Source organism: Corvus moneduloides, chromosome 20, assembly GCF_009650955.1.
Source record: "Corvus moneduloides isolate bCorMon1 chromosome 20, bCorMon1.pri, whole genome shotgun sequence".
NCBI lineage: Eukaryota > Metazoa > Chordata > Aves > Passeriformes > Corvidae > Corvus > Corvus moneduloides.
The window spans coordinates 2,024,780-2,037,561 of NC_045495.1; the positions used below are offsets into that span (position 1 = coordinate 2,024,780).

At 39.7% G+C, this 12,782-nt stretch overlaps 1 protein-coding gene across 10 annotated transcripts in view; it reads left to right on the top strand.

Moving 5' to 3' along the window:
- BCAS3 (BCAS3 microtubule associated cell migration factor) overlaps positions 1–12,782 on the top strand; it is a 300,310-nt gene that overhangs the window by 14,303 nt on the left and 273,225 nt on the right. For all 10 annotated transcript variants that reach the window (XM_032129570.1, XM_032129573.1, XM_032129578.1 and 7 more), the window contains exon 7: positions 6,210–6,282. In XM_032129570.1, the coding sequence (XP_031985461.1) occupies positions 6,210–6,282 (73 nt within the window). The remainder of the gene's footprint in view (positions 1–6,209; positions 6,283–12,782) is intronic.

A 12,782-nucleotide genomic window follows, 5' to 3' on the forward strand; every position in this document is an offset into this window, starting at 1 on the left:
TTGGGGTGGCACTGGCTTCTGGTTTGTTCAATTTCTCCGTATTTTACATTAACTTTACTCACTTTGACCCTTTCAGTGGCTGAACTTTTATCATCCTTAGAGTGCAGCTCCTCTGTCACTGCTTAAATACTATTTTATCAAATTCTGAACCAAGCTGCTTAATTTAACAGGATTCTTCCAGAAGTTGAATTAATCCCCAGAAGAACTTGCTGCAAAATCTGAGCAACTGTGCATAAATGAGCAAATTCCACTGAAAAAATTACCCTGTTTCATCCAAACCCAATCTAATTGTAGACTTCTGCAAGAACTGTTGAGGTCTAAATTAAATGAGTTGTTTTACTTTGTGGATGAAAAGAGTGTTTTTCTGCTATGACCAAGGTGTTTGGGGATTAGGCTGGGTTAGAATTTCTAGTAATATTTTATGAATTAATTAACTCAAAAAACACAGCCTCAAATCTTATTTAAATTATTCATAGTAAATTATACTAATTTTGTGTGTTTCAAAGAAAGCAAACGAAGAAAGTTAAAGGTTTCATGGATGTATTATACATTGTTTTGGTGATTTCCTGAGCAGAGGAATATACAAAGTGTATGTGGCTGTGTAACTGTTACAGGTTAAACTAACTTACAGTAAAATACTTCCCAGGCCTGTTGTTCCTTTATTCCATTTACTGGAACACGGCATAATTCCCAACAAGCTGCTCTTTTGCTATTATGTGTGTCACTGAGTAATGGATGTCTGTGCCCCTTCCTCTCTCAAAGGAAAAAAAAAAAGGAGGAAGAAAAGTGTAAATGGAAATGAAAATGAAGTAAATTAATTGAAGAACGTGGAAGTTCTGTTTTTTTTCTGGTATTAAAACAGGTTTTTGATTTTTCAGTCGAGTAAATTACACTCATGAACTCCTTCAAGCAGTTACTGTCCTTCTGCCCCTAAATTCCATATATTAGCATCTGACAATGATAGTTGTTACATTAGAAAACTATTCAAATTAGCTCATATTAAATTAAACCAAACCTTTTAAAAACATGTTTTGGTCTCTTTTTACATGGCTTGGTTTAAATAAATCTTTGATTAAAAGTACATGAATGTATCATTGACCAGTATCTGGAATCAGATAAAAGTAAAGCTGTAATAAGAGGCCTTAGATAACTAACTCATGAGCTTTAATGATTCTGAACAAAATAAAAGGAATTTGTAAAGGAGAAGCTGATTACCATCAGCAGGCTCAAACACTGTTTTACTGTAAAGCTGTAAAAAGGGAATTATTGAAAATAGGAGTCTCTTGGTGGATGGATTTGGCACGTTCCTAGAAACAGATCTTAGCTGGTGATAAGCAGCTCATTCCCAGGTGTGAAAGGAAAGCTCATGGCTTTAACTTGGTGACTTTACGGGAGCAGAACTTAATAGTTTGTCAACTATTTTGTTAAAAAACTGCAGTCCTTTGATGTTAGATCCTCTGCCTCATAGTGTGCCTCATGGCATAATGAAGCCTTGTTTCAGGGGGGTCAATTCATGCAGAGGATCTCCTTCAGCAGGTCCTGGGTGCTGCTGGCAGCAGGAGCCTGGGCAGGCTCTGGAGCTGCCCTGGGGCACTGCCAGCTGGGAGCTGGGCAGGTTTGTGAGCTCAGGAGCTGGGCCAGCTCTGGAACTGCTCGGACCTGGCAGCTCTGCTCTGCTCTGAGCCAGCAGCCCTGGCCTGGCCCAGCTCTGCAGCATCACTTTGATGTCCTGGTGGCCGTGGCAGGGCTGCTCTGCAGCCTGCTGGAGATGTCCTTAAAACCCTGAGGGATTTCTGTAAATAATGCTAAACCCCACAGATACCAGCTCTTCTCTGTGGTCAGGTCATACCTACCTTCAATAGACAAGGCTTTAGTTGTTCTGTACAGTTTACAATATAAACGCCCTTTTTGGAGACTGAAGGTTTGCACTGGGACCAGATTTTGGGCTTGCAGAGCTAATTTTTAGACTATGAGAACATCTCAGTCTGGACTCTGGCAGTGTTAGGGACAAGAATTCTGAGCTGTGCTATCTGCTGAGCCATCCTTGGCACAGCTGCTGGGCTGGCCTGGCTCTTCACTTCCAGACCTGGGTGCTGGGCTGGATTGAGGGGTGTTTCCATGTGCCCAGGTGTGCTGGGGGCTGGATTTTTGCTGTCAGTGCATTTATTTCAGTTACCTCTGCTGTTCTTTTACCTACAAAATCAGAATATTGATGCTTTCTGAGGTAAGCCAGTGCTACAGTCTCCCATTTTTTATTACTTCTCCCAGGTCATTTTACAAGCCCCTGGCCAAATACCTGCTTTGCCTTCTGCTGGCCCATTTGTTAAGGTGGAGCTGCATAGTTTAAAAATCAATCAAGAAACTCAGAAAGCCAGAGGAGCAGCTCTGTGTGTGGCAATTCCTGCTCAAAGGGACACGGTGACAGGCTGGTGTGGTGAAGTTTAGATCAGTGGTTGGCTGTAAAACCTATTTCCATGTCTCAGCATTATGAAAATAAATTCCTCCAGCAAGCTGAATTAATTTATTGCCATTTTCTAGATTATGTTGCTTGCAGAAAAGATGGTGTAATAGCCTTACATCTCTCAGTGAATTTGACTGTTCACTCAGATTGACTTATAAGGGGAAAAAAAGCAAATTAAAAATAAGTTAGAGGTACTAAAACCCATTGAGAGTTGAAATATTGCAGCAGATTTATCCCTGTTATCCACTGCTCCCATCTTTGATGTTGGTAAAATGCAGAGTTGAACCTCAAAAGCTGACTCAGGTTTATGTGCAGGTACACTTAAAGAGCTCTAATATTAGGTTGCTCCCTAAAGGAAGGCAGATGGGAGGTTTGTGTATGTTCAGCCACTTGGGTGGCTCAGTGGTTTTCAATCCCCAAAGGCCAAAATAATCACAGGGGCTGTGTGGTGGAGAAACTGGCCCTGCACGATGGACAGGCGAGGTTTGGGGTGGTGTAGGTGGGTTTTGCAGGTGTGTGTTTGACTTTTGGTGTTCTCCCACTGTTCTGTGGGGTTTTTGGGGTAATGAATGGTAATGTCTGTGGATTACAGAAATTACAGACTGGAATTCTCCAAGTAAGGCTCTTAGAGATATTACAAGGGAGAATTTTGGAGTGCAACACTGTAAAATACTAATTTCTTTGAAGCTTTGGACTGACCTGTATTCCATCATCACATCACATCAGTGCTTTAGGCCAGTGCACCTGAAACTTTCACCCAGTCGGGCTGAGAGGGAATTCCAGCCTAGGGCATTCCCGGGTACTGCTTGGCTGCTGCACTGACTTGGGGCAGGACCCCAGATGCAACATGATTTCTAAGGAAAAGATGGAAATAAGAGGGGTTTAGTGGAGCAGGAGCTGCACTCCATTATTAGATGGGACTGATCAGTGGATTTACACACCAGAAAAATCCACTCCATTGTGCCTCTATGCCACTGCTAAATAGGTCAGAGTGTGAAATTCATCCAGTGTGTTTCCCCCCATGGGAAACCAGGGTGATTTCCATAGTTCTGAGCAGCTTTTGAGTTCCTGTGAAAATCACTGGGTTTCATTTTTATTCTGCATAAAGATGTGCTGTTGTTGTTGTTGTTGTTGCTCTTTTATTATTGGCATTATTGAGAGGCCTTAGCAGGCCCGAGGTCTCTATTCACAGTTTCATCAGCAGGACAGGGCCTAAGCTGCTTTGAGCTTACATGTGGGTAACCTTTTGACTTCATCAACTTCTAAATGTTGATTTGTATGAAATTTCATTTAGCCACAGAGAGATATTTTTTTTCTTTTTTTTTTTTTTCAATGTTAAGCACACCAACTGAAGTTAGGTTTTTAAAAAACCAAACGTATCATTTAGCTAAATGGAGCTGTAGATAAGGTGGTGCCTTGTTGGCAGGAAGGGCAGTTTTCATTACTTTAATTGTGTGATTTGTCAGGATTTCCAGCATTTTATAAATGCTGTAGTGTTATATGACAGAATTAAAAGGATTTAGAATAAAAGGAGTTTAAGAAAAAGACTTTGCAACAGGATTTCAATACTTTTTGTATTTGGGGGATTTAGGGAGCTGTTTTTCATTTCAATTTTGTTAAACACTGTGTGTGCAGCAGGTGTGTGCAACGTCAGCGCCTCGCACATGCAAATAAACACAATTTTACAAATGAAAATTAATCCAGCAGAACTTGGGGGATTAAATCCCACCCCAGAACTGGGAGAGGCTCCTGCTTCCATTAGAGCATGGCAGAGCCCAACACATGTCGCTCTGTGCAATCTCATGAATGGGACAGCTATTAACCTGATTTAATGCCCTCAGAGGCCTCCCAATAATGATCCTTTCCTGCAGTATTAATATTTACATTCTGAAAGTATTGAAATAGAAAATGGATTTTTTAAAATTGAGGGACTGGAGTTATTACAGACTGAAATCAGAAGTTTAAGCACCTGTTGCAGAATCTGTGCTGTGGGTATTAAAACTGGCATTCCTTTTTATTTTGGGCACTTGATTCCCTGCACTCCCCTCCACCTTTTTCCTCCTTCTTTCCCCTTCCTTTCGTTAAACTGAGAGCTAGACCATAAAGAAACATCTGAATTTGTGTCTCTAATACATCTTAGTGAAAAAAGAAGAAAAAAAGTAGAGTTAAATACTTCAGGTAAAGTCCTGGCTGCACTTAAATCAGTGTCAGAACTGCTGGTAGTCAGCATTTCCCCCTCAGTGCTGGGAACAGAACAAATGGAATTCGTCTGTTACCTGGGTTGAAGGAAACAAATCGGTTGCCAGACTCTTAAGGAGACTTTATGTTTCATTTATCAATTTACAGGTCAGTACATACAGTACAGGTTTGACTCACCAAAGAGCTTGAAATAATAGGAATAAAAGGGAAATCCATCTGGCTGGTTTAGGTTCTTTGTAAAGCTATTGTTGATGGTGGAGTTACTGATGTGACCCAAAGGTGTAGGAGGGAAGACTTATCCTTGTACAGATGAGAGGACTGAACAGTGTTTGTTACAAATTAAGTGCATGTACCTGAGTTATTAATAATTAACAGAGTCTGCTGTGTCAAAATGAATATTGTTAATTGTTGTGCCTTTCTGAATAAATGATTTAGGGCTGTACAGCAGTATTTGAGATTTAAATTTTGAGCAGGCTCTATCACTAATATTCTTTAGAGATCAAAGGGTTTGGTGTATAATGGAGAAAAAAAAATTCCATTATTCACCACACACGTGCAGACCTATAGATAGATCATTAAAAAGGCAAAGGTTGAAAGAAAATGGAGGAAACTTCATAGTGGTGGTGTTGGTTGTTACTCAGTTATTTAAGTTGGGTAGAAACATACCCTGGAATTCAGTTAAACATCGTTCACAAGCAGAAATGAGATTTTTTGCTGTTGTTGTTTTTCCTTAAACTCAATTTTAGTTTTATTTCTGTTTATGCAGCAGTAAAGCAAAGTTCTCCAAACTCTTTAAAACCCCATTTTGAGAAGTGTGGCATCTTTAACAATCTGCCTGTGCTGGGATGAAGGTGTTACTGAGCCTGGGGGGACGACAGGCTGGGTTCTAGTGCCAGGGCTGGTGCCACTGGTGTGGGAATGGATCCCAGGGCAGGGACAACTGGCCCAGTTGTCACCTGGTGAAACCACCCCTAAATGTGGCTGGGGTGTGGTGTAGGAGTTGTGTTTTCACTTGGAGTCCCACTGGAGGTTGTTTTCTCTTAAAGGCTGGAATCTCCTGATGGTGGAACAGATGGATCTGGTTTGAATTTCATCTCCTGTTTGCTTGGGCACAGGGCAGGGGCTGCAGAGGCTGCTCTGAGGTTGGCACTCGTGTGTTCCACTTGCACAAACTGGAAGCCAAGGTATGAACCCCAGGCAGAGCTGCTGAGGGCCTTAGTGCAGACAGCTTTATAAGGAACAATGAAAAGTGAGCAAGAATCACTTGTTACAGTCCCAGAATCCCAACCCCAAATGGGATGAACAGAAAATCACTCCCAAAGCCTGGCCACGTTTTGCTGCTTGTGTTGTTTCTCATTTTCACTCTGTCAAGAGCAGTTCTTCAGTGGTCACAGCTCTGCCTGGGATTTGAATTTCTGTCCCTCACCTTGCACAAGCTGTGAGTTTTGGGTTATATATTCAATATATTGGGCCCCAACCTGAACTTAGAAACTGTACAAACAGTGCATAGTAATTTCCTTTTGCTTTTCTCTTGTTTCCCTCTTCTCAGGTGCTCAGAAATGTGATAATTTTGCTGAGAAGCGGCCTCTGCTTGGTGTGTGCAAAAGCATTGGATCTTCTGGGTAAGAATATTTTTGTGTATGAAGTAATACATAAATTGTAATGTCATCTAAAAAGCCCAGTAGATGACATTGTTAAAGCTCTGCTCCTTTTTTCCTCATGGGATAACACTAGGATGTGGTTTGAAACTTTTTTTTGGTGCATCAACATACATTTTCCTATGACTTAAGCTTTTGGAAAGGAATAAAAAAGAGACTCTTGATATAAAATAAATAAAGGGGTATTTTAAGTTTATTTTATTCTCAGTGGAATCACAACTTTATAATTAACCTTTTCTGATATTAAACTGGGTCAGAATTATTACTGTGAAGTGTCTAAAGCAATCTCTATGTCTTAAAAAATAATTTTTCAAGCAGCAAATGAATTACAAATACCAAGCATTTAATTGTTGCAGCCACACAGTGTTTATTAGCAAAATACATGTTAAACCTCCTTCTCTGAGTTAGAAAAATCAGTTTGCAGTCTTGTTTTGTGCTCTCTGGCCAAAATTGTTGTATCACTGCTCTTATAAAAGAGGCCCTTAAGACATTTTACGTTTGATTCAGACAATGCACAGGATTTGTATCTCTACCTACAGGAAAATATTTGCTTTTCAGGAGTAATTCTCTATGCAGCCATTTAATGGCTGAACAGTTGAAGTAAATCTTCTTATAGTTGTAAGGCTAATTCTGTGCCACACCTTTTTCAATTAAGAGTTTAATCACTGTGTGTGTGAAGGAAGAACTGTCAAATCTTTAACTTTCTCTGTTATTACTGTGTTAAATTGCAATATTAATGTTACCTGCCTTAAATGTTGAAATTAGAATCCACATAAGGCAGAGAAGTGATTTTTTTTTTCTTTATGTGTTTACAACTTGCAAAACCCAGTTTATGGTGATTTTTCTCCTTTTCTTCCCTGCCCCGTAAGTTTAACTATTTATAAATTAGAAATGCAAATACTGCTCTCATAGGAGTTTCAACCTTTATCCAAACAGTGTATTTTAATATGTAAGGGATATGTTGGTTTGGTAAAAATCTTCCTTCAAACCCTTCTTTTAGAAGCTGAGATACCTGGGAAATGAACAGACCCTGAGGATCATTATTTTCATTGTGTTATTGTATTCCTCAGTTAATAGAAGATAATTCAGAGATTATGGGCAGTTTCTGCTTTCCTCAAAAAAAGCCCCTCATATGTTTTCAATGCCATAATATCATTTCCAAATAATTTTTTGTTGTTACCATTATTAATTAATTCCCAGATGAATTTGCTGATAATGGTTTTTGTTTTCTGTTCTCGTGTGTCATCATTTTATACTCATCAACAAGGTGGAACTTTTGCCTCATATCTGATTTTCTGGCTGGCTTTTGGTATGCACATTTTTGTCTTTTAAAAGTCACATTTTTCCAGCTAGTAAAGTGACTGAGATGTTTCACAGGGGGCTTGGACTGGATGATCTTTAAGGGTCCCCTTCCAACCCAAACCAGTCCGTGATTCACTAAATAATCTTTTCAAAACAATTGTTTTCACAGCCCCCCAAAACGGTGCAGTCCTGACACATAAATGGGAAACAGATTGTGGTTTTTGGCTGGTATTTCTCTGCTGCTTTAGAGGTTGGTTCAGGCAACTTCAGTCTTATATTACAAGATTTTCAAATTAAAAGGAAAACCAAAAAAGAAAGAATATCTGCCTAAATTTTGGGGTTGTGGAGGTTTGCAAAGACATGCCTGCTTGTTCCTGGTGATAAGACAAACAAATCTTTATACATACACGGAATTAATTGATGGGTTTGGTGCATATTAATGCATTTTCTTGGTGGTGAAACATTAAAATATCCTTGTTTTCCCCACATGGGTCATTGAAGCCATAGTTTGGAACATACTGGATCTGTAAAAACACTTTCAAATATGCCAGAGAGGTCCAAAATCCATTACTTTTGTTCTCTTCATAAGTAAATGTACCAATCTCTTTAAATTAAATAAACACTTCATTTTAACTAATGGAGAAATTTAAAGAGAAACTGAGCAGGATAATTTAGTTTTTATTTTAGATTTTTAAAAACATAGTTGAGAATAGATGGAGACATTGCAAATTTGCCCTTCAGTAGATGATATAGGTAACAAGAAAGCTTAAAAAACCCCAGAAATAAACATTCCAGGAGGGAAATAAAGCACGTGAAGTAGCAGGGACAGGGAGGAGGGGCAGGGAAGCCTGAGCCCTTGTCCTGTCACTGCCTGCTCTTATAAATAGCCTTTGTCCATCTTTCTCCAGGTACTGGACCTCTAAGCCCTCCTTACAAAACATATTTGATATTTTGGTTCCCTTGTCCTGTGTCCAAATAGACAAATTATTTTGCTGAAAGATCAGCAGATTATGCCAGAATCTTACATAGGCAAGTATGATAATCAGCTAATGATGCAAGTGTAACTAATTGAACAATCAGTACTAGAAGATTAAAAAGTAAGAGTTTGAAGCCAGTAGCCTTTAGGGAGAGTGCAGGAGCTCAGGCAGTGGCCCCTGCAGCAGCCTGTGTTGGCTTTCCAGCTTGTATTTTTAGAAAGATGAATTAATTTAATGATATCAAGTGGTGGAGAATTTTGGATGACTTGAAGAATTGGATGGAGGTCATTCAAGGGCATGAGAAGCAAGAGGTAATGTAATCTTTATTAATCATGGGAGGAGAGAGGAAATTAGGGTAAATTAAAGAAGGAGGAGTAGTTGGAGCAAAGAAAATGTGTAACTTTGGCTAGCCAGCATTTTTTTTCCCCTGCTGATCTGTTTACAAGGCAAATCAATTGGCAGCAGATTTTCAGGAAGCGTGTGCTTTATTCTCATGGCTACTGTAGATTAAATCCTGCTAACCTTAACCCAACTTCAGCTCAGGAATGTGTTTATGGGAGTGCTCAGGTTTAGGGAGCAGCTTCACATGAGTAACAGCACAATTAAAGTATTAATATTTTCTCAGTGTTTCAGAGTTTCACGAGCCTGTTCTGGGTCTGGCAAAGTCACTGGGCAGTGCTAAAATCCAGTGTCCACTTCTAAGTGTCCGTGGCTTTTAATGCTTAAAATGAGCTGGTTGGGAAATGATTTGTCAGACACAAACAGCAAAGCTCCTGGAAGGATCTCCCAAGAGGAGGAAACGAGCTCTGGTGAATGAAGTTCTTGTTCCCAGTCCTCACACTGCTCAGGGGAACTCTCCCTGGAATATTTCTCCTGGAATGCCCTTGCAAAGACAGTGGTGATGGCGAGGACTCACCTGGCTCAGTCCTGCCAGGGGGTGTGCAAAGGGTGTAGCCACTCCAGGTATAAAATGCAGTTTGCTTTCTGAAATCACTCAGAAAAACAGCTGGGCCAGATGGTTGTGATTTTCGATTGTATCGGGCACCATGAAATAGATTTCATGAAGTTTGTGAAATATTTGTGGGCTTTTATTGAGGACTGCGCAAAACTCAGATTTTGTGAAGACTCTCAAGCCTAGAGAGCAAACTTAATTTAATGGGTTTTGTTCTAAGAAGTACAGTAGGACCTCTAAAGTTGGGCAAAACTCTCCTGTTTTTCTGTTACCTTTGAGGATTTGAGTCCCAAAGGTTCTTGAGCTGCTGAATAACTGCAAAGCTTCATTTAACTGCAGAGTTGTGTGGTGTCAGCTGCCTTGCAAAGATTTCCTTCCCTTCCAGCAGATGAAAAACATGTTCCTCTCTGATTTCTTTCAGGAAAATTCAGTTTAGCCTCAGCAGGTTGTGTGGTAGCTTTTAAGAGCCTGAGAGAGATCCCTGAATAAAGTAGTTTAAATTCCTTTTAGCAGTGCTGGTTGGGGTTGTTACGTGCTAAAGATGGAATATTCTCCATTTTAAAAAAGCTCTCCAGATCCCAGCGTTTTTTCCTTGTAAGTTGATTCTGTGATTATAATAATGTACTTTTTGTAATGTTGAAGTGATGTTTGCTGGTAATTCTCTGAATTTTCTCATGGATTCAAATGCCAGGAGATGGAGCTTTAGTGGAATAAGGTGGTGTTTCCATGTGTAAATACCCAGGGCAGGAAAGCTCTGGAGTTCCTCTGATACACCAAATGTTTGTCTCAGTGAACCTAGAGTAAGAAAAAACCTTTGAACTATAATAAACTGTTAATCTTGGATCAAAACTGGAAGAAAATGAGTATTTGGGGTCAAACCTTGACCAGTTGGTGAGAACCATGAGTAGTTTTGACCTTCTAAAGCTTTGATTTATGGAGCTGTAAAAAGATAAACCTTTTCCAAGCCATCCTTGGGATGGAGTGGAGGTTTGGGAGAGCAGATTTCCGAGCTGAGGCACGGTTTTGTTTTACTGCTGTTCCAACCTCTGTCTGTGTAGTGATGCAGGGAGGGGATGAAGGGATGGAGGGGATGGAGGGAAGGAAGTCCGGATAAAACCAGCTGGAGCACAAACCTGCCCCCAGTAACTTGTCAAAAGAAGCACCACAGGGAAAAGATAATGCACAGCGCCATTACAGGCAGGGCTGCCGCTTCCAGGGCCACTTTAAATTCCACTTTAAATTATTAAATACTGTAAACGCTATAAAGTTAATTAGAAGAGGAACAAACTCTACGAAGATAAATGTGTTTTCAGTATGTTTCTCAGGGAGGGTACAGTAGAAACCAGTGAATGAGAGGAAATTTATTTCTGGCAGCACTCTAGACATGGAGCTGTGGTTGAACTTTTTACCCTAATTACGTCCCCACTAATGCCTGCAGCGGTCTGGAATCAAAGTGGCCCTTCAGGCCCTGGAAAGTCTCTGATGTGGCGAGCGTTTGTTGTGTGCTGAGGGTTACTTCAGAAAAAACGGAATATTGTGACAGGATTTTTCAGAATTTCTCAGTTACCACCCACCTCACTTGTTGCCTACAAAAATAGAGTAATTGTTTGCATCTGTGTGTTTTTGTCTGTCTTAGAAATAACTGTTATAAATCAACGTGACAGACCCGGAGAGCAGTTGAGGATTATGTTTTCTTTTCTTATGTGTTTTAAGGTTATTCCTGTGTTCTGTACTGTAGGAAGGATTTAAAGGACGTTGGAAACCAGAAATTTCAGGATGATTTAAGTTGTTCTCTTTTCCTGAGGACACTTAGAGCCATCAGATCCCAGTGGGTTCATAGAGGATGCTCTTTAATCTGTTTTTTCCTAAAAGAGTGCTGTCACTTCTTGCTCACAGTTGGAGCAGCTGATTGCAAACTGCTTCAATTTGCAGCCCTTGTATCTGTATTGTTACACAACTGCTGCCACTTGAGTAATTCCCTACAACTTGACAGTATTTGAACTTTTCATCTGTTACTAAATGCTGTTTTCTCCCTTACCATGGGCTCTCCCAAGTCGTTCTTGTGCTTTTCCTTTCTTTTCCTTCAAAAATGTTTAATATACAGAGAAAATGTCATGGGAGTTTGCTGAGCTCAACCATTCATACACGGATGAGCTCCTTTTAAAGTACAGTACTCTGAAGTACAGAAAAAAGACAATTAAAACACAATTTAAGAAATCTGGTATCATTATTCTTTTTCTTTAGTTCTGTTTTTTTTTTTTTTTAAGAGTGAATATATTTTAGTAGCTTTAAATTTGCAAATTTCAATGCATAACTCAGTAAATATTTCTTCAGTAATTCAAAATAGAGATTTAGAGGGCTCCTACTTTGTGAAAAAGCTGTAAAGCATGTGCTTAAAAAAAGATCTTGCTTAATGCCTTCTTTTTTTTGATTCTGACTAGGAAATGTATTAGAATACCACCTGAGGAGACCCCTCACACATTTTTGGATGGTTGCTCACAAACTTATTTTTAAAGCTAATGGTGTTTCAAATTATTAATAGAACATTTGTGCTGTATAATGATCATATTTTACAGTGAGACAATAATAAAGTAAATCAATGTTTTAATCAATTCTGCCTGCACAATTTGAACAAGTGCGTCTCCCGTTTCAGCATCAGCTGTGTCAGGTGACTCTGGGGAGAATGCTGTGTTCCTGTGTGCCTTTCCTTAGCACTTGTAATTCCTCCTGGGTATATCAACCACCTTTAACTAGGAAATTCCTCCAAATTTAATGAAAAGTGCTCCAGTAGAGGAGGTGGCTGCATTGTTGTCTTCCCTGAGAGAAAGGATATAACCTAAACTGATGTTTGTTTTTAATGTTAAGCAATTCATGGAGGGTTTCAACTTTAAGACCAATTTAAGGAAAAGCAGAATATTCCTTTTGCTGCTCATGGGGCTCCACAAGTAATTATTTCCAGGTATTATTTCATCATTTCAACCCAGCTTTTGGGGAGTTCAGCTACGGTGAGAACTCTGCACGTCTGTAGAACACGGTCTGTGATTCAAGTCATAAAACAGAGCAAGAAATACCTGAGAACATATAATTAATGGGCACTTGGGAAAATTCTGGCCTACCTGATGTGACCAGAACCTCAGAGCAGCTTTGCTGTTCGGAGCACTTTTCAAGTGCTTTAACCGTAAGATCTAAGCTCATTTCTGCTCAGCTTCAGTCATACACACTCTAAAACCCTC